This window comes from Engystomops pustulosus, chromosome 1 (assembly GCF_040894005.1).
Source record: "Engystomops pustulosus chromosome 1, aEngPut4.maternal, whole genome shotgun sequence".
NCBI classification, from domain to species: Eukaryota; Metazoa; Chordata; class Amphibia; order Anura; family Leptodactylidae; genus Engystomops; species Engystomops pustulosus.
In genome coordinates, this window is record NC_092411.1 from 225,158,897 (window position 1) to 225,179,465 (window position 20,569).

The 20,569-nt window shown below is 36.8% G+C and overlaps 1 protein-coding gene across 2 annotated transcripts in view; it reads right to left on the reverse strand.

Moving 5' to 3' along the window:
• GALNTL6 (polypeptide N-acetylgalactosaminyltransferase like 6) overlaps positions 1-20,569 on the reverse strand; it is a 681,266-nt gene that overhangs the window by 120,085 nt on the left and 540,612 nt on the right. For both annotated transcript variants that reach the window (XM_072119809.1, XM_072119800.1), the window contains exon 5: positions 2,560-2,745. In XM_072119809.1, the coding sequence (XP_071975910.1) occupies positions 2,560-2,745 (186 nt within the window). The remainder of the gene's footprint in view (positions 1-2,559; positions 2,746-20,569) is intronic.

Here is a 20,569-nt window from a genome sequence, read left to right on the forward strand (position 1 = left end):
TTGACTTAAAAATTAATTATACCCAACTTCTTTAAGACAAGGAACTGCTTACTTACTATGGTCATCTAGCAAGTATTAAAGGTAAAGGATATCTACCAACTACTCCACAAGTAAAACTTACATTATCCAGTTCAGTCATTTGGAATACCCATTTTTAATGTTTATGCAAATTAGCTTATTCTGGAGATGTAACGTAAATGTGACATCACAGATAAAACTTTGTCTCCTGTAGTTCTGGCCAGCATTCCTCCTCAGACACTGCTACATGGGGACACTTCTCTGTACTGTCTGCAAGCTCTCCCACACACTTCTTTTCTATCCTGCCTTGAGCTTCTGCTTTTGCAGATTATTTGTAAATAGAAGCTCATGATTATAAACAGAGGCTGCAAGTAGTGCAAACGCTGGCTGAGCTTTGCTGTTGTAATATACAGGAGTGATACCTAGACTAAACGTACCAAGATAAAAGTATATCTACAGGCAGGAAAGTGTATTAAATCCCAGAATACTACCTTAGCTGGAGGAAAAAGTATGTGTGCATATGTTTGAGTGTGGGAAAAGAACAATGTTTGTCATATAACTATAACATCTAGTTGTGGGACAAAGAAATAAAGGTGTATACCCACAAAGTCTATATGTGAGATATTGATTATAGTCCAATACAAGGACAAATGATGAAAGGGCAAAACATATTGTCAAATACACATTAGATTCTAGAAGACCTGTAGCAAATATCAACTTATTCTTTACATACACGCTGCTACCACCCCTAGTGTTTTAATTGTCACTGTTCATATGCACAATTGTATGAGTTCTCAGTAGATCTGGATAAAGATATTTTTTATAACATTAGAATAAATAAAGATTATATTTTAAGGCCAAATGGCTTTTTTTGGCTGCATGAGTGCAGATTTTGGACTAATAATATTGAGAATTTGAGCCTGGCCAGTTCAAGTTGTCTAAGGAATATCTATCCCCCGTTGTGATATATAGGTGCAAAACTGTCCCAAATTCTAAATATACTGGATTATAACATTATCATGTACTGTAGACCACAATTTTACAAGCTTAGAGGTATTCTGACTGATTGGAAGTCTGCTAAACTGTATTTTTCACTACTCTAAATATTCATAAAATTATTTCCTACTGGTGACTTCTTTCAAACACCTAACTCATACAATTATTGTCTTCATCACTATATTCCAGCACCTGCACATAAACACGTACGTTTATTCGAATTACATGAATTGGTGTTTAACAAAGGTTTATTTTTTTCCTTGCTGAACTTTTTTGCTATTTGCTCTTTGTGAGTAAAATATGAGCAATTCAGCACAGTGGTCAAAATTCTTTTTACCAGTTGTTAAAGGCTTTCACTCTAGGTTTAATGTATGTTACTGCCCATGGCTAGTTTTTCTTAAAAATATTTTTAAAATGTCAGGTTTAAATTCATGTAACAAAATAAATTGTCAGCCTTGCCTATGTAAATGTTTCTTTTTTCATAGAGAGGTAACATTTTCTACAGCACTTCCCAAAAGTTGTTTCAAAGTAGTATTATTATTCATAATAATATTAATAGAACCCCATTGTAGCCGATCCTAATATCTCCATTTCGAGTTTAAATTTTTTTGCTTATTCATACTTTAGAGTGCAGACCTGTGTATGGTTTCATTTCCTGCAGAACATGATGATGTTTTCATTACTACCATTTTGGGGACTGTAAGACCTTTTAAACACTTTTTATACATTTTTTAATCTGTTGAAAATGGTTTGCGGTGTTTGTGGTGTTTCGGGATATTAAAGCTCAATTTTCCATTGCAGGGTTCACCAGTGGGAATAACCCTATTTATATGTTGATAGATCATGACTTTTGGGACAATATAACTAAAAGATGTATTATTTTATTTATTTTTATATCAGTTCTAGGGAAAGGGGGATTACATTTTTTCAGATTTTTTACATTTGTGTAATTTTTTTCCTTTTTTTATCACTTTTAAGACTGTTCCTAACATATATTGCAATACCTAAGTGCAGCAGTATATGGAGAATTTCCTATGTATCTATATATTTGCTTTGCAACAATATATATGCCTTTGGTATGCTATTATGAATGACAGGTCCTAGAGTCTCAGACAGACTCCAGGCTGCCATGGGAGTGGATTGTAACTCCCAAATTACATCACTGGCAGCAACAATCCTATCCAAGATGGTGGCATTAACCAGTAGCTGCAAACTACGATAAGTTTGCTGCATAATACACTTAACACCCACCATTGATGAAGAACGCTTGTGAGTCCTCTTTATACATCCCTAATGGTATTATGACATACATGTGTGTCTTAATGATCTATGGGGTTTAACCACTTAAGCTGTTTGGCACCATTGTTGCATTTCTTTACATAAAAAGTAGACTAGTTACCTATGTGGAAAAAGGTTTGTCACTTCTAAAGTACATAATAATTGTACAGTCTTGATACAGAAGAAGGGAAAAAACTGTACAGAACAGAGCATAAGTCGTATATATTGCACTTATATATAATTAATCCATTGCTTAAAGTCACTTACTCAGTAATGGGGGAAGCCAGTTAACATTAACTTCACAATGAGAGTCAAGAAATGTTAAAACTTCTCCTTTAGCCATAGATGCTCCCAATAACCTAGTGCGTATTAGCCCTTCACGTTTCTTGGTGCGCACAATTCTGACCTTTGGATAATATGACATATATTCCTCTAGTTTCTCCCTTAGATGTTCTGTAAAACAAACAAAAATGTACAAAACTTAATAAAAACAAATATCCAATCTATGCATAGTTGCTAACATATAATCAACATACAAACAAATATACATATACAAGGCGGTCCCCTACTTAAGAACACCCGACTTGCATATGACTCCTCTTTACAAACGGACCTCTGGATGTTAGTAATAAACTGTACTTTAGCCTTAGGCTACAATAAACAGCTATAACAGTTATCACAGTTGTCTGCAACTAAGCTTTTTTGGTAATCCTGGTTCTTATGACAACACAAAAGTTTTAAAATCCAATTGTGATAGAGACCAAAAAAATTTGGCTGGTGTTACGTTTTCGGGGGTCACACGCAATCGAATTTTGGCGCAACCACGCTCATCTCTCCAGCACCCGCTTTTCCTTCTTTCCACCTGCGCTCCAGGAGTCATAGCACCACATCTCTTCTCCATTTCTACTTATACCTTGTAATGTGTGCCTGATAAAGGTCTGAATTTATAAGACTGAAACATTGCAAAATAATCATTTTTATTGGATTGCGATACTATTTATTCTGGTTTAAATAAATTCTCCTCAATGGAGTGCCAAGTTATCTTTTATCTATATATATGGTGTAGAAACCTACTTGTGCATCCGTATACTCCGAAACATCGAGTGACATGTATTTTTTTCAATATTTTTTTCAACATCACTTTTCTATTGCACATAAGAATATATAATTGTATATTTACATGACAATATGGATTCTTTATTACATTGTAACTGATGTCATCAAGATGCACCTATATACACCGTGTAATTCACTGTGCTCGTTGCTTGAAAAAGGCTGACAATATAGAAGAAATATCGCTCACATGATATGACTCAAACCCCACGTTGTGTTTACTAGAACCTTTTGGAGTACTGCCTACCATTTTCATATTTAGGATGGATGAGTTATTTCTATTCCTACCATTGCCTTACAGTTGGTCAACACAACAAAAGTAATGATAGACTGTATTTTTTAGAACTAAAGGAAGACATAAAATTCAATGTGTAAGTAAATTTAGCACACAATACTTTTGAAAGTGAAAAAAAAAAAACATGTGGCCATTTATCTTTAGTCTGGATATTTGACTGTGTCTTTTTTTTCTACATTTTGGACTTGTTTTATTTATCTCAGAGAGTGATATTTTATATCAGATAGCTGAGTGTGTCAGATTTTGCAACTTGTATTTTAAAAAGATGCACAAAAAATAAAAAAATTTCTGCAACCCCTTGCATCTTGCATCAAAGTTCAAGCTTTTACTACAATTTGAGCCACAATTGCAACCTTTTCATATGTCCACATTTGGATTTTAAAAATAAGAGAAAAAAAAAGAAAAGCCTAAGATAAATGAACACCATGAGGAGGGCTCAACCAAAATTCCTGGTGCAAACTTTGGCATGTTGTTATTCTTAATACCCAATGTAAAAAATAGTAGATGAAAGAGTATACAAATTGGTAAGCTAAATGGCAATTTTTTTAAGTGTTTGGGCAGTTTTTATGACATCCTGAAGTTTTATAGCTTGATAAACTCTGATCTCAAGCCTGCTATCCGCAACTCTCTGCAACTTCAAAGGTCATTGACATCTATCACCCACTTACCCTTGACTTGGAGACAAAGCGCTTTTGATTAACACTTTGTCCAATCATGAAGAACACTTTTGATTAATTAATGAATAGGTGGTTCTGAAACCTCAACCAAATAGGAATAGTGTAAAATAATGTAATATACACATAGATAATGTTCAAACGGTAAAGGCAGCCTAGACTGAAAGTGTTCCATGTTTCTCCTACCTCCAGGAAAACCAGAATTATCACTTGTGGGTTTCTATTATTTTGCTCCCTTTTGATTGTTTAACTATTTAGCTTCATTGTGTTTTATTTTAATTTGTATCCTTGTAATAGCACTGAACTCCTTTTTGTATTAAAGCCTTTACTTTAATGTTGGCACCTGTATGCTTTGCAAATCCAAAGAGTAAAGTGTGGTTAACTGTGTGATTGCTAGAAAACTGAGAGTCTAGTGTGATAACACAGTGACTGCTTGATAGGCAAGAGTGGATCTACTGATATTCCCTCCCCCGGAATTCAGTAGGTTGTGGCAATGTAAGTAAAAACTGTCTGGGGTGTAATTAATAGTCAATGTGTGTCCAAGTTGAAAGGTGAGCGCAAGATTGAGTGAGCTAAATAAATGAACCCTGTGCAGCCACTCACAGGCAGCCCCAAGTCAAGTGGGTAGCGAGCACATTTCATGACACCCAGTATTTGCAGAATAGTTTACAGTAAATCAACTACATACATATATGCCTCTAACTAAATAAAATGTAAGATCAGCATGACTAAATGGTTTTATGGAGAAAAACTATTTGACAAGTGTCACCTGTGATGACCACCAGCATGAATAAAATCAATGCTCTTTCTTTCAAGAAATGCAGGGAAAACTCTTTTATTCTAAGTAAATACTAAATTTGCCTCCTGAGGTGATTTTTATATGCTCCAAGTGAGAAACATGTAATCTTTACATTTAGAACAATGCAGCAAAAATACATCTACACATGATCCATATAATTGGACTAAAATGATATTTGAAAGGAGACATTTATGTTTCTCACCAAGATACCACTCATTTTTCTAAAAGATATTTTGCTAGTTAAATATAGTAATGAAATATTTTGTAGGGCTTGGAAGTCAATCATTGTTATGTACACAGCAATGTTTTTCTTTAGAGCAGTGCATGATTTTCATTGGATTGTACTCCTATTACCTTATCGTGCTCTTTAGAATTAAGTTTTTGTTTATTGTTAGAGCAGTAATGTACTGAATCCTACAAAGCTTAAAGTCCTAGCCACTAAGCCATCATAGGATACTGTATGGCTTAGTTGTAGCCATTTTTTATTGCTATACAAAGGTTCCTGATTTGGATTCTTCTTTCATTGATATCAGAAATATCTTGACCAAACATTGGAACATCCTACTCAAGGACCCCCATATCACCAAAACGCTCCCAGTAAGACCTCAAATCACCTTCAGAAGGGCGACCACATTAAAAAACCTTCTAGCCCCCACCAGACTCCGCAAAAAAACCCCTGACAGAACAACTGTTAGTCTCTTCCCTAAACTTACGGGCTCGTACAAATGTGGGGCAGCAAAGTGCAAAACTTGTGAGATCATCGCACATAGATCTACCACCTTCACATCTAATACAACCAAAGAAACCTTCTCCATCAACTCATTCAACAACTGTAACTCTGAGTATATCATCTATCTTCTTGAATGCCCCTGCACCCTACAATATGTGGGCAGAACATCACAAACACTCAGGGAACGAATGAATACCCACCGCAGCAAGTGCAAGGCAGGTTTTCTCCTACACAGTGTTTCCAGGCACTGCCTAACTCACCACGATAGGGACTTCTGTAGCCTTTCCTTAATCCCAATCGAACAAATCCCAAAGAATCATCCGAACAGACTGGACCAGCTCATCAAACGGGAAAACTACTGGATCTTCAAGCTGAATACCTTATCCCCTAATGGCCTCAACGAGTCCCTGGAACGAGTCTGAAATAAGAACGTGAACAGGATCCTCCCCTACCAACTTTGAAATGGACTCTGGCTATCGATCGATTTTGTGGACTTTTAGACACGAATTTTGGACCTACTGTGACCCCAGATGCCTGTATATGCATTTATATCACTAGTTAATCTATTTTATCTATCTGGGTATTACAGTATTGTAAATTTTAACTCTGATAACTCTTCCATTTACCAACTCTCACTACCATGCAAACTCCTATTCTTGTGCAAATTTCTTATGCCTACTGTTGCTCCTTCTCATACATATCGTTTGACTCTCCTTCCCCCCGCGTACCCCATCCTCCCCCCACCCTGCTTTCCACACAACACTAGACGCGACACAAATCCCCTGGATCACTATCCGGATCCCCGGCGCATGCGCCAAATCTGGCGCACACCTCCTGCGCATGCGCCAAATCTGGCGCACACCAATTCTTCTGCGCACGCGCCGCTTCTGGCGCGCCCTTATTAACCCCCCGAGCCACTCATGCTACTGCTATACTTTGGTATGCAGCGTGAGTGACCGGTCCTCCGGCTAGTGGTAAGTCTAGGACCTGCCCTCCATCCCTTTTTCCTTACTTGTCCCCCAACATTAAGTTTCCTCCGCTTACCCTACCTAATCTATCCCACACAGGACATAGAATCTGTCAGTCACAGCCGCTGACGTTTACCCCCTATATTTGAAGGAACGTTTCCCCTGTGCTCTGGCTCTACCATCTTATCAGGTACTATTCCCTTGCCCCCCCCCCTTTTTATAGCCCATCACCCCCCCTCCCCTTTATATCTCCTAATTTCAACTTAAGTTTTTTACTTTACCCACCCAGGCATTTTCTGCTATCTCCACAAACCTTTACCTAGACCATATTTGCATCCAGGTAAGCCCCCCCCATCTGTCCCTGTATCTCACGTCTATCTCTGTCATGTGGTAGTCATTTTAGTCCATTTTTCCTATGCCTTTTTATAACATTTTTTAATGTCTTCTATTGGAATTTCTGCATTATTGTACTATGCAAACATACAAATGTTCTTATAGATTTTTTACTAATGTATGTCTAGACCTATTAACCTTTATTGATCTGTGTTTAGCTATGTGCTGCTTGTAATCCTTTAATCATTGTGAAATGCACAAGTTTTATATGGAATTTTATACTCCACTTATTTATGTCCCCACCTTCCTCCCCCCCCCCCCCCACCTCTGTTTAATGTCTTTTTAGTGTATTTTGCTAAAGGACCTGATGAAGAGGACAGTACGTCCTTGAAACGCGTCGTCCGTTACTGAAAAATAATAAAATACTCGTCACTATCCAGAGCCCATCTTTCTTATTTAGACTTAGGGGCAGCGCGCACATACAAACCTGTGTTTTTTCTTGACATTATTGTCTCTCTCTTTACAATACTTTGGATCACAGGATCTCCTGTGTGCCACAGGGTACGCTGCAGCCCACCACATCATTATTTTCTACCTTCACCCTCTCCTTCAAGATTGTTGACTCTTCCACTCACTACATAACCAGGCGCCACGTGTCTCTCTCTATTACTTCTTTCATTGATGTCCACCTCAACTCTTCTTAATAATTTTTGCAAATTAGGTGTAAAATGAAGATGTGATCCTGAGAATATTTGAAATGATTTTTTATGTTATTCTCTGTAATCTTCTAACTCCAATTAAATAATGTAATGCTGTTACTGCTGTGTTCCATAGATGCCTTGTTTTATAGTTATGAATATTGAATATTTTCCTTTTTCTGCTCACTTTTTAATAAAAAATGAAAAGAATTAGACCAAAGAACATTTTAATAGCCTTAACTTATATGGTGTATCATTTCAAAGGAAATCTACTATCAGATTGAGCCATTGTAAACCAAACACACTTACATGTTGCTATATAACCCCTTGTTCAGAATCAATTATTTTTGAAGATTCCTGTGCCTCATTTTCTTCAAATAAAAATGGTTTTAAAAGTATGAAAATGAGCATGAGGGGAATTGGGAGTTCAGGAGCATCACATGCTCCAATGTCCCCTCCAGGCTCCATCGTCTGATTTATCATCTGATAAATATGTGTGCCTCCATTCCAGCATACAGCCTCCGTCCCCCAGCAGGTGATGTCACCCTGCTCATACCAATTTGAACGCATGTGTGGTAGTATAAGTGAAGCCATTTCGGGGTTCACTTGTGCAGCCACTCTGATGAGCAGACATCTGTGCAATACTGACACTAGAACGCATGCATGAAAATTTTTCAAAAACTGACTCATATCACAGGTTCTCTGGCAGGGTAGAAGAGGAAGAAGGCGGGAAGATGCGCCCCCCCCCCCCCCCCCAGAGCCTCTCAGGCTCATTTGCCTATTTTTTATAAAAATCCATTTTTTAGAGAAAAAGACTGCACAAGAATCTACAATAGTAATGGACCCTGACTGAGGATGCACACATAAACATGTAAGTGTGTTTGGATTAAAATGGCTGATTCTAGTGGTATATCTCCTTTAAAGTTCACTTTTTCTGATCCTAAAACAACTGTTTTTTGGTAACTGATGAAAGGAACCTCTAATAAGAATTACAGCCAACAGATTGTGGATGGTATCAAGATCACAATGATGTCCTTTTTTGATGTCTGTGTTCAATTGACCTGTAAGGAGTCATAGAAATACGAATAAGGAAGAAAGTGCAGATTTAACAGGTGCGCCAGTAACATAATGCTGAGTGTTGTCCTCATCAAACCATGATGCAGACCCTAAAACAATTCATTTTTAGTTCATGGATAAAAATCCAAAGATAAAAATCCAAAGTCCAGTGGTAATGCATTTCAGTATTAAGCCTTCATCAGACCGTAACTGAAGATAAATGCTAAGAAGTATCTTACATCTGTGTAAACATATAAACAAATAAAAAAGGTTCGCATAAATAGTAGTGACCATGACCGTGGGGTAATTCAATGAAATAGTATCCACTATATTTCTATAGAATCCATCACAATCCAGTGATATGAGCCCCAAAGATGTTGATATGTTGATGTTTGCTGAAAGTGAACAACCCCTTTAACTTAATTTAATGGCTACATGATTCCAGCGTGAGGAGAGAGAGGGACAATAGAAAGGGTCAGCCACTTATATAGGACAAAAATGGGCGCAGCAGGCATAGGTTGACAGCAGCTGGTATGTTTGCACCACAGCACCGACTAAATATGTCAGGGTGGACCGCGGGCGCCAGCGCAGTGAGGGTAATCACTGCCACCTGCGCAGTTGGAAAGGGGGAACGGTGCCTGCGCATTGAGATGAGGGAGCCAGCAGTGTGATCCTGAGTCGGACTCACACTGTTGCATTTGAGCATAGTAGTGTAATAGCGCTATTGGAGGTATAAGAAGAGGGTAATTAATGATATAAGGGGAAATAATAATAATAAATAAATAAAATTAGTACCACCTCAATGTATTTAATGGAGTGAAATAAAATAATATGGAGAGAAGGATTGTTCGAACAATTCAATCAATTAAATGACATAGCTCGAACTACAGTTTAGGAAGCTTTTTGTCAGTCATAGGGTAGGAGAAGTCGTATGGTAGGAGAGGAGTTATGCTAGTTTGTCCCCTCCCGGATTTCTTATAGTTCAAGTACAGGCGGTCCCGTACTTAAGGACAACTGACTTACAGACAACTCATAGTTACATACGGACCTCTCTGCCCACTGTGACCTCTGGTGAAGCTCTCTGGATACTTGACTTTAGTCCCAGACTGCAATGATCAGCTGTAAGGTGTCTGTAATGAAGCTTTATTGATAATCCATGGTCCAATTACAGCAAAAATTTTAAAACTCCAGTTGTCACTTGGACAAAAGAAAAACTTCAATTATAAAATATACAATTTCGACTTACATAAAAATTCAACTTAAGAACAAACCTCCGGACCCTATCTTGTATGTAACCCGGGGACTGCCTGTAAATTATCACACGTCTGGCGGTAACTAATGAAGGAAGCTTATGATATAAAGTTAGGCCATTGTGACTCTTTTAGGGTCATTGTAAGACATTTCCATAGTCTGCTCCAAACTCTTTTTCTGTGCAGTGCTGAATCTCTAAGAATAAATAGGAAATCGTTATGATCTTGTTATTGCTCTGCATAATGGGTTGGTGATGGGCTGTGAACCTTTATCCTCATGACAGGTTCGCTTTAAAAATATATTGGGGTAGATCTAGTATGTTAGATTAAAAAAGTTGGTAGTTTTATTGCAATTGGAAATGCATGCAATTTTTTGCATTTTTTCAATATTTGCATTTCAATTATCTGCAATTTTTTTAAAAGTTGCAAAAAATGCACAAATTCTCACGTAATCTTGGCTGGCGAAAAAAATTAAACTAAGCCAAAAATATACAAATTAGACTAAGAAATGTTAGTGGCTCAGGCAGTCTATAATTATTGTCATTGGCGCATGAACACTTCTAACCTACCGAGGACACATGGTCGGCGGAGTGAAATTGATCTTGTTGTGTGCAGAAAGCCTCATTCATATAATTGAGACAGTGATGTTACTTGGTCAAGACTTTACAAAGTCTCATTCATATGAAAACCTTGGAAATATAACCATTAGTTCAGGATCTATATAATCACAGTGGTTGTTGCTTGGAAGGTCTAAAGAGCTAAGACTAATGTATGCAGCTGTGATTTAGCAGGTGAACAGAATTCTTTCCATAAAATAAATAATCTGGTTGTGAATGACCCACATATTGATCCTTAAGTATGCACAACCCTGTAATCTATAGAAATAACCTAAAAGCTAAAGTGTGCATAAATGCACAGGAAATAAACTTCTCCTCTTGTAAGTGAGAGGTCATGCTGCTAAGGAAAATCATTACATCTACACAGATATAAAAGTACACTCGTATAAGCCAATATCTAATTCTAAATGAAGCTGATTGAATCTTCACAAATTGTGCTCTCCATTGATTGTTCAAAATGCAAACCATTCTAAATCAATTTTACCATCTCCATGTCCTATTTCAAAACACATACAGAAGAATTACATAATATTTCATGATTTTCCTTTAATGTATATGCAAAAAAGTCTTTCGTAAGAAATTCAGTGTCTACCTGGGGTTGACCCTATTTGGAGCTGACTTTAGAGCCATCTCAACATAACAGTTGCTATGTGTGGAATCCTAAAACAATCCCATATAGACTGATGATGCAGATTCCCTGGAGAAAAATGGGGGGGGGGATTGATTGCTGAAGTTTTTAGTCCGCATTGCCTGTATTTGTTTCTGAAACAGTAGGAAAATTTACCTCTCATCTAGTCAGGCAGTTGCCTTAGCAAGACATATCGGCAAACTCCATGTTTTGCCTACAAAAACCATCCTCAAGGACAATGGTATAATTATCAAGTGTAGTCAGATATGCCCTAACCATGGTCATAACCAATAGCATAATGTTATCAATGATCAAGTAAGAAACCAAATAGATTAAAGTTGGTCACCATTTCTAGTGCCATCATATCATAGACATGGAGTTGAACCGTAGTAAGATACAGAAATGAAGTATGTGAGTAATGTCACCACACCTAAGTCCTCTCGGAGTAAATGCTCAAGTATATCACATACTTTCACACGTAATGATCCTTTGGTAAGACCTGATGGGTTCACTATTCTGGCACATTGGCTGTTCTGGTGTCATAAAATAATTGAAATACCTCAGGAGCAGCATATCCATTCACCCCCTAACAATTTGTAACTGTAATTAGTTACTGGGTTCAGAGAAGTGGATCATACTTTTTGTATTTTGATAAATCAGGCTTTAGGATGCGGGGAAACCTGACATGTTTGTTTATTTACTTTCATGTCTATTCTAGAGAAAATGGTTCATTTGGAATTATTATTTTTTTATTCTTTTTTATTTTTTTTTTATTTCTTTTTAGGTACTTGAACCCTAGGGGGTCTATTTGATCATAGAAATACAAAATGTTTTGCAGTATATTAGAATTCAGGAAGTTGGAAATAGAGTGTCTACTCTTTGGGCATTTTCTGTTTTTACATTTTGTAGAGATATTATTAAAAAAAATGTGCTACAATGTGTCAGGATTCATTTTATAACATATCTGGTATTGCACTTTTCTTAGTAAGTCTTTTCTTTCTAACATTGACATGAAGCATTGTCCTTCACTATGAATTTAGAAGGAAATTCTCTAAAGGAAATTATAATATGACATGCAAAATATCAAGTGGAATGGGACACAATGGCCTTTAAATCTCTTGGAGACAACACGTTGAAGTCATTTATTACCACTGAATCCTACCCAGGCCAGCTCTGTGTGACTATAAAACATTAGACTATGATGGCTACATTTATAATCCACAATATTACATAAATTTTACTTGCAGCAGGGCAGACCTTAGAGAGTTGTCAGTATTTAAATTTTACTCCAAGCAATAAATGAAGCACCTTAGATATAGAAAAGTCAGCAATCCTGTCAGTAGGAATAAGAGACTGCCCAATTTGTGATTCAGAAACAAAATATATTATTGGTTCCTTCACACTGTAGATTAGAAAAGGCTGTAAATCAGAAATCTGATCTGTGCCAGGCACCTAACCGGGCAAGAGTTGGCGTAGGATGTGACAAACAAGACTTGTGGAGAAGTGAATTCAGCCTAAATGCTGTCAAATGTTATGATTAAGGGCACAGTGGTATTCTATTTCTGTGATAACCCATACAACATTCTTTTATTGCAATTATTAATACAGATCTTTCTTTATCTTTGTTCATATTTGAATACTTATTTTCTCAAACAGACATATAAGATGCCACAGTATTTTAGTTATAAAGGTATCAGAGTGCATTATTGCTCAAAATGATAGAATATTCTTCTAAATCTATTTTGCAAAAAAATAAAGCTTAGCGATTTTTGTTGCAGAAAATCCCATAACTCACAGATATCAGGTGAGACAAATCTTCGATGCTACTATTTTTCTTTTATCATTGGTATTTAAACAATAGATATATACTTTCTGTATTAAGGAATAGCTCTTTGTGTAAAGGCTATGTTAAGAATTATGTCGCTGGTATCATCATTTTTAGTATGCAGTTCCAAAATGTAATGCACACACAATTTAAAGCCAGCATGCAGTATCACATACCAAAACAGAAGCCAGCACATTGCCGATGCTTAGTAATGATTTTGCTGAGAATACAATCTAGCTGTGGAAGCTAATGTAATAGTGTTCCTGACAAATATAGGAGTCCACAGGGAAATGATGAGTACATGTAACTTAGCCAGTATGATAAAATATTGCACATAGCTGAACAAAGAATATTTCAAATCAGCACAACTCCACACGCAGTTTTCTGCCATTTATATTAGCATGTGGAAGTCACTCTGCTAAAATCAGATTATCTATGGTGAAAACTATTTTAAAAACACCTATTACATGTTATATGTAGGATTATAGGATTAATGCATTAAAGGGAATTTGTCAGAAGAATTTCACATTTTCACCTTATGACCTCCCCATGGGCTTTTTAATACTATTTACCAACTTCTTTTATAAAAGGTTTAAAAGTATATGAGTATACTTGCAAAGAGGGTCAAGATAAGGAGGTGGCTTTTATAATCCTGCATCATCACAGCTCTGAAAGCTCCCCCCCCCGATTCCTATTTCCCCTTCCCCCTCCCTCATGCAGACATGAGATGACTGAGATTTTCTTTCAGCATCGGGTTGGCTGAAATGGCAGGAGGAAGAGACAGATGGCAGGATTTTGATGACACAGGATTATAACAGGCACCCCCATTACTCCATATGATACATATATGTTTATAAATTTTCCACCAGGCTCCACATTGTTCCCTTTGAATTAGCAATGAATGCGCTTTCCTTATTAGTCAGATGCCACTGCACATTTGGACAGTACTTACTACTGAAAGTCAACCTATGGCCAACCTTCCCTCTCCACTCTACCCATTAACCCCCTATGATTGCAATAAAGCCCATTTTTTAATTTGTTTTTCATTTCAGGTACTTTCTTCTTGATACAACAGTCCATTACAGCCCACCTGCCGCCCTGGTAAAATTTCCCTACCATATACTTTCATCTAATTACTCATTGTTGTATTCAAGCACTCTGAGCCGTCTCTGTCAGTCATTTATTTTACTCTTCTTCTTCTCTACAATATTTCATACATACCAGCTTTTACTTCACTAGATTCAACCTGACTTCATATTAATCTGTTCTCACTTGTAATATTGAAATGTTGCACCATTTATCCCACCTATGAATATGTATAAGAGAGAGATAAACCTGGCACTAAACCAATTACTGCATACAATTATTTCTGTGTGTACTTCCTGTGCGACTACTGGATCTTAAATAACCATAATAAAGGCTTAGACCTGCACAGCTGCCCAAGTTCAGTTTTATTTTTCAGCATAAGAAATATGTCTAGTAAACATATTCTGTACTTGTACTTGAATCATGAAGTTCTTACAATCCCAACTTGTACAATCTTGTCTGCAAAATATTTTGGCCTTGACTTTTCAAGCTGCTATATTTAAAGCAAACAGCAAACCTTGCAAGACATTTTCTCAGATATGAAATTTTAAGTACAGATGTGCAAGGAATATTTCTTATTCCTTGGTAAGCCCCAGGGACATATATGAAGTACAATTTATAATTACTGAATCACAAATGCATAAGTCATGGTCATGGTTCGGAGAAATAACCAAAATAACTTCTGAAATGGGGATAAAGTAAATCTATCATCATAATTGTATGTGCTATGTTTTATAGAATGGAAGCAGGTCTGGTGCATTATTAGCCCAAAAAAACCTAAAATTATTGTTATGCAATGATTAGTTAAACATGTAGCTATTAAGATCAATAGAAAAAAGTTAAATGGTCACTTACTTTTCAACAAATATTGCATAAATCAATAGTGAATACAGTAAACTTGTAACTTATCTTATGAGAACAAAATACTACATGCTGCACTCACTCTTATCATCCTTCTTCTTGCTTTTGCTCGGAAAGCTAGACTTACTTTTGGATTGGTAGCCATCTTGCAGAAGCTCAATGAAGTGTTTAGATTACATTGAAGCTCGAGGCAGGGGAAGGGAAGCAGTAACTCACACCAGTTAAGTCTCAACCCAGAAACTTTAAGACAGCAGCAACATTACGGAAAAATAGAAAGATACTACAAAATGAAGATTAAAAGTCACATAATGATCAGTAGGTACTATAGTAATTTCTGTAGTATACAATGAAAGATTACATATGCTTTAAAGGAAACCTGTTGGGATAACTTGGGGCACTAAACTACCTACCATTCCTTGTGGTACAGTAAAAAAAAAATAATAATTATACCTACCATACCTTAGTTCCCTGTGTCTGGCGCTTGCACAGTTAGTAAGTAAAGTCAGTGTAGTACACCATCACTTCACTGTAAATGTCTGATGCATAGGCTATGAAACCTAAGTGTACAATGCTAGCTACAAGCACAAGCACTGGGAGCATAGTGATGGGTCTGATGAAACTTATTGGAATCAAGTTTAACTGTTTTATTTTCATTTATTACACCAGTGGACTCATATGACAAAGGCCAAGTTGGGAAACTAAACCATAGCTCCATAAAAACCTGCGTGTGATTTCTTGTCCAATAACCCCCCTGACAGATCCATTTTAAGTTAAGCTTTCACTGTATATTTAAGTTGTTAGCTGTAAAGGACTAATAATGGTGAGTCTGCTTTATACAAGCATTTGTAGACTGCTGCTTTTACAAAGGAAGAAATGATGAGTAGAGATATCAACCCTGACATCATCTACAAAGTGATGGTTTAACTGATCAGTCGCTTTCCTGATAGTCTATGAATGAGTCTGTACTATAAAGTCAGAATTGTCTGTAGCCATACAGAAATCTCCACGTGGGCTAGTCATTGTGCATTTGAGTACATTAAAAGTATTCAACACAAAGTCTTCTTACTCTTTGTGCACATTCACAAAACTACATGAGTGCGAAACTACATGAGTGCTTTTTCTATTAAATGTCTGACAGCATCTAAAAGTAGATACAATAGTATACAGTACAGTAGATATAAATAAATACAAGCTACTGCAAAATGAAGCCCATTAACAGTCCTGTAAAAACAAATGTGTTAATGGCCTTCAAAAGTTTTTTGTTGATTTGTAGTGATTATATTATTTAAACAAGAAAAATATTATAAGAATACATCTTATTTTTGTATTGATCTTTTGGATTTGAAAACAGTATTCAAATGTCCTTACCTTTTAAAGGTTCAGTACCATAGATACTAGGGCACATTTACCAAGGGCCGTGTGGCAGTTTTCTCTCAGACTTTGCAAATTTTTTTTTAGCAAACTGCTTTCACAGGAACTTAAGAAGTGCCTGCACCACATTTCTGTCGCAGTTGCACTAGGCAACACGCGACGCAAATTAGGGGGTGTTTCGGTGCTCAGTTGGACCATTTTCCAGATTTAACATACAACGTTGGATAGAATTGTGTTGCACACCCCATGTTCACTAAAAAAAGGTGGTGCACTCTGTCAGGGGCGCCATAAATCCGGAATCTGGCGCCTTCTACACACTACACAGGAAAGCTGCACATAGTGCTGTTTGCACTGTTGTTAGTACTGTGTTTCCCCCGAAAATAAGACAATATATTATTATAATTTTTGCTTCTATAGAGGCAATAGGTCTTTTTATCAGGGGATGTCTTATTTTTCAATGAACAAATAAATCCCCAACTGTTTCAACATCCAACTCTGAATTTCTTTCTGAATTTCCTGTGACTCCATTTCTATTGGAATCATTGGCCCAAATCTCTCAATAGCACTTTCCAGCCCTTCAGCCCTTCTTGTCCAAGTAGTGCTTGTACTGCATTTGCAGCACAACAGTCAGTGACTTTATTCAATGATTTATTTGCCCATGTCACAACTTGTAACTAAACAATCTGCAAAAATGTATGTATGGTGTGGGGGGAGCTGTAGCATTGGCTGAAGCTAGGTCTTATTTTCAGGGGAGGCCTCTAAGCTGCAAAGAAATTGCACTAGGTCTTATTTTCAGGGGGGGGGCTTATTTTAGGGGAGACAGGGGTAAATGTGCCCCACCGTCCAGATTGTGATCTTAATGCAAATGTGGTCAATTCATACTGTCAGTTTGGCTAAGCATTTTAAAGCATTCTGGCGCCATAATGTTTATCCCTTAGACCAATCATATATCTTTGTCATCAGTTTTAAATTCTCCAGTGCTTTATCTTTTTGCCTGGTTTGACAGATGGATATGTGTAAAATGATACAAAATACAAAATCTTCCCTCACAGACAAGAAGGTGTTCACAGTTTTGGATCTGAATAAATGCTGTATTTGCTAAAAACACGTTTTTAGTTTTCTACTTTTAAAGATGGAAAATGAATATACACTGTTTTACAATTCAGACTGCTGGGAATTGCAGAAAGCTTTTTAGGCAGGTTTTAATGCTGTTTCCACTATTTTTCAGTAAGATCAGCTGCTTTACTTGCTTCATGTAGGTGTTTAATATACAAAATGTGCAAAATACCGGGCACTTAAATCAATTGCATCTCTAAGGACAATTCACATGTTATCACTTCTATATGAAATGTTTTTTCAGTACTTTCTTTTCTAAATTTTCCAATGTTTAATTGAGGATAAAATAAGCAGTTCTTGCCACTGAACAAGTAAAAGATTACATTAATCAATGTAGGAGGCTTAGTGTTACCATGCATGGATGCATGAAAACTGAACAACATTATGCTTCCCATAGATCAGTGTGTGAGATGGTTGCCGAAGCCTCAAAATTTGGTGCTATTCTTGCCTTTGTGCCTATTCTCCTGTCAACGGTGGGTAAACAGACCCTCCAAACTGATGACACGTGGACTGCAATCAATGGACCATGGGCTAGTTGTTTGAAACCCAAGGACACAACACGGATTTATGAATCTAGGCTGTGCTTTTTGTTCACTTTCAGAACTTCAACCAGGTACTACTAAATCATTTGTTTATTGGGCAGGAGTACAATCTAATAAAATTCATTTCATTTTAAATGAGGTATTGCTAATTTATTCATTAAAGTAGAAATGAAAGCCAATATGTCTACTTCCCATCACAATACTGCCTTTCCTGTTTTAATTGCTGTGCCACTTGGCAAATCTAATACAGGAATCCTCTGGGATTATGTTATGGGGGTTTCCCACTTTTTCATCCTACTCACTTTATGATGCAAATACAGACCCATCAGTAGTTAGCAGAGAGAAACAGATTACCAGGAAAACTCCATTATCCTGACTAAACACCGCACACATACAGCCCAGGAGGCACACAACCACACTCTGCTCACATGCCTACAGAATAGGACTGCAAGGAGCCAGCTGTACTCACAGGTTCAATCACATCTCTTCCATACAATACTTTTCCCTGCCACCACCTGATGATTACACTAGGGACATACACCCAGATACACACTCTGCTAGGTACTGTACAGTACATTGAGACACACACTGCTTGCAGCAGAACACAAGCTAACTTATAACTTCCAAATACCACTTCCCACATCAAAATTCTATTTTGTGTAAAAAAAATAAATAAAATAAAGTACTTACTTTGCAAAAGTAGTAAAGAATACAGAAATATTTACACATTGGGGCAAATTTACTAATCCGTCCCATTCGCGATCCAGCGGCGCGTTCTCTACAGTGGATTCGGGTCTTCCGGCAATTCACTAAGGCAGTTCCTCCGACGTCCACCAGGTGTTGCTGCTGTGCTGAAGAGCATCGGAACACACTGGAGTTCACCGAGCAGGGCTGAGTGCAGGTAAGCGCGTGTCCCGCAACACTTTTTTTGTTTTAAATGCGGCGGTTTCTCCGAATCCGTCGGGTTATCGTTCGGTCACGCCTTATTTCCATTGCTTACATGCCGGCGCCGATGCGCCACAATCCGATCACAGGGAAAATCGGCGCAAATCGGAAAAATTCGGGTAACACGTCGGGAAACCGCGAATCGGGCCCTTAGTAAATGACCCCCATTGAGTAGAAACATAATTGTACGGATTCCTAGAATATTTTTAACATTATTCACAGAGTTTTCAGTTAAGCTGTAGGTACATTCCCAGAAATGGGTCATTGAAAATACAACTCATCATGCAAAAACATGGGAAATACTATAAATGGTAAAACAATAAAATGCCTTTTATTTTTCATGTAAAAACATCTAGTTTTTCCATTGTTTTTGGGTGTTAAAATAGTAAAAATAAAATTCAATATTATAGTTCTTTCCTGTGATTATTCAATATAGTATTTATTGAATGCCTAATTGATTTCTTACCTGTTCATATAGTAAAAGTATAGCTATAAATCTTCCCTGGACAGATGTGAAATTATGTTTAAAAGTGAATTTATCAGTTTTACGTTGCTAGGTAACAGCTGTTTGAAAGAAAAACTACTGTGTGATTTATTAGTACCATTAATATCTATACGCTCTATAGTGTAATCTCTCAATCTTTGTCTTCTATAACTATCCTATTAATAGGAATTTGCTTTAGAATATTCTATGTGATTCAGATGCTGGCTTTAAGCTTTCTCAAGGAAAATATGTCCTTGTTATTTTGGCAGACATAAAAAAGTTATTAGCTTTATTAACACAGCATGAATCATTTATATCTATTAAGAAGCTGCATAGTTAACTAGAAAAAAATATAGTGTTTAATATGGGATATAACATAGGGTGCATAGGTGATGGCAAAATTTTGGCATGTGATAGGTACTTTATGCTAATGAACTATCAATGAGAATAACAGCATAATGAATAAATTAATAATTAAATCCGTGCACGTAAATGTATGAACATTTTGTAAAATATAACTGAGCTACAGAATACCATGGGGGTTTATAATTATTGTAGAACGGTTACCTTTTTTATGGGTTTTGAACTTATTTAATTTATCTTATCATTAGTTAAATCTTGCTTTTTGCAATGGAGCAATCCATGAAATCCTAGCCCCCTATAGCAGCAATGGAGAAAAGTGATTTTGTGTAAAACATTGCTTTTTTTTTTAGAGACGTTTAACAATAACTTTAACATTAAGATTGTAGTGTTAAATAAGGCACAACACAGTATCAATCAGGTGTAGCAAACTTTACAAGGAGTCTCAGTGTTTGGCACAAATCCACCACTGCCCCAGAAATAACCCACAAAACAATTAAAGGAAGCCAGTCATCAGGTCTCTGTC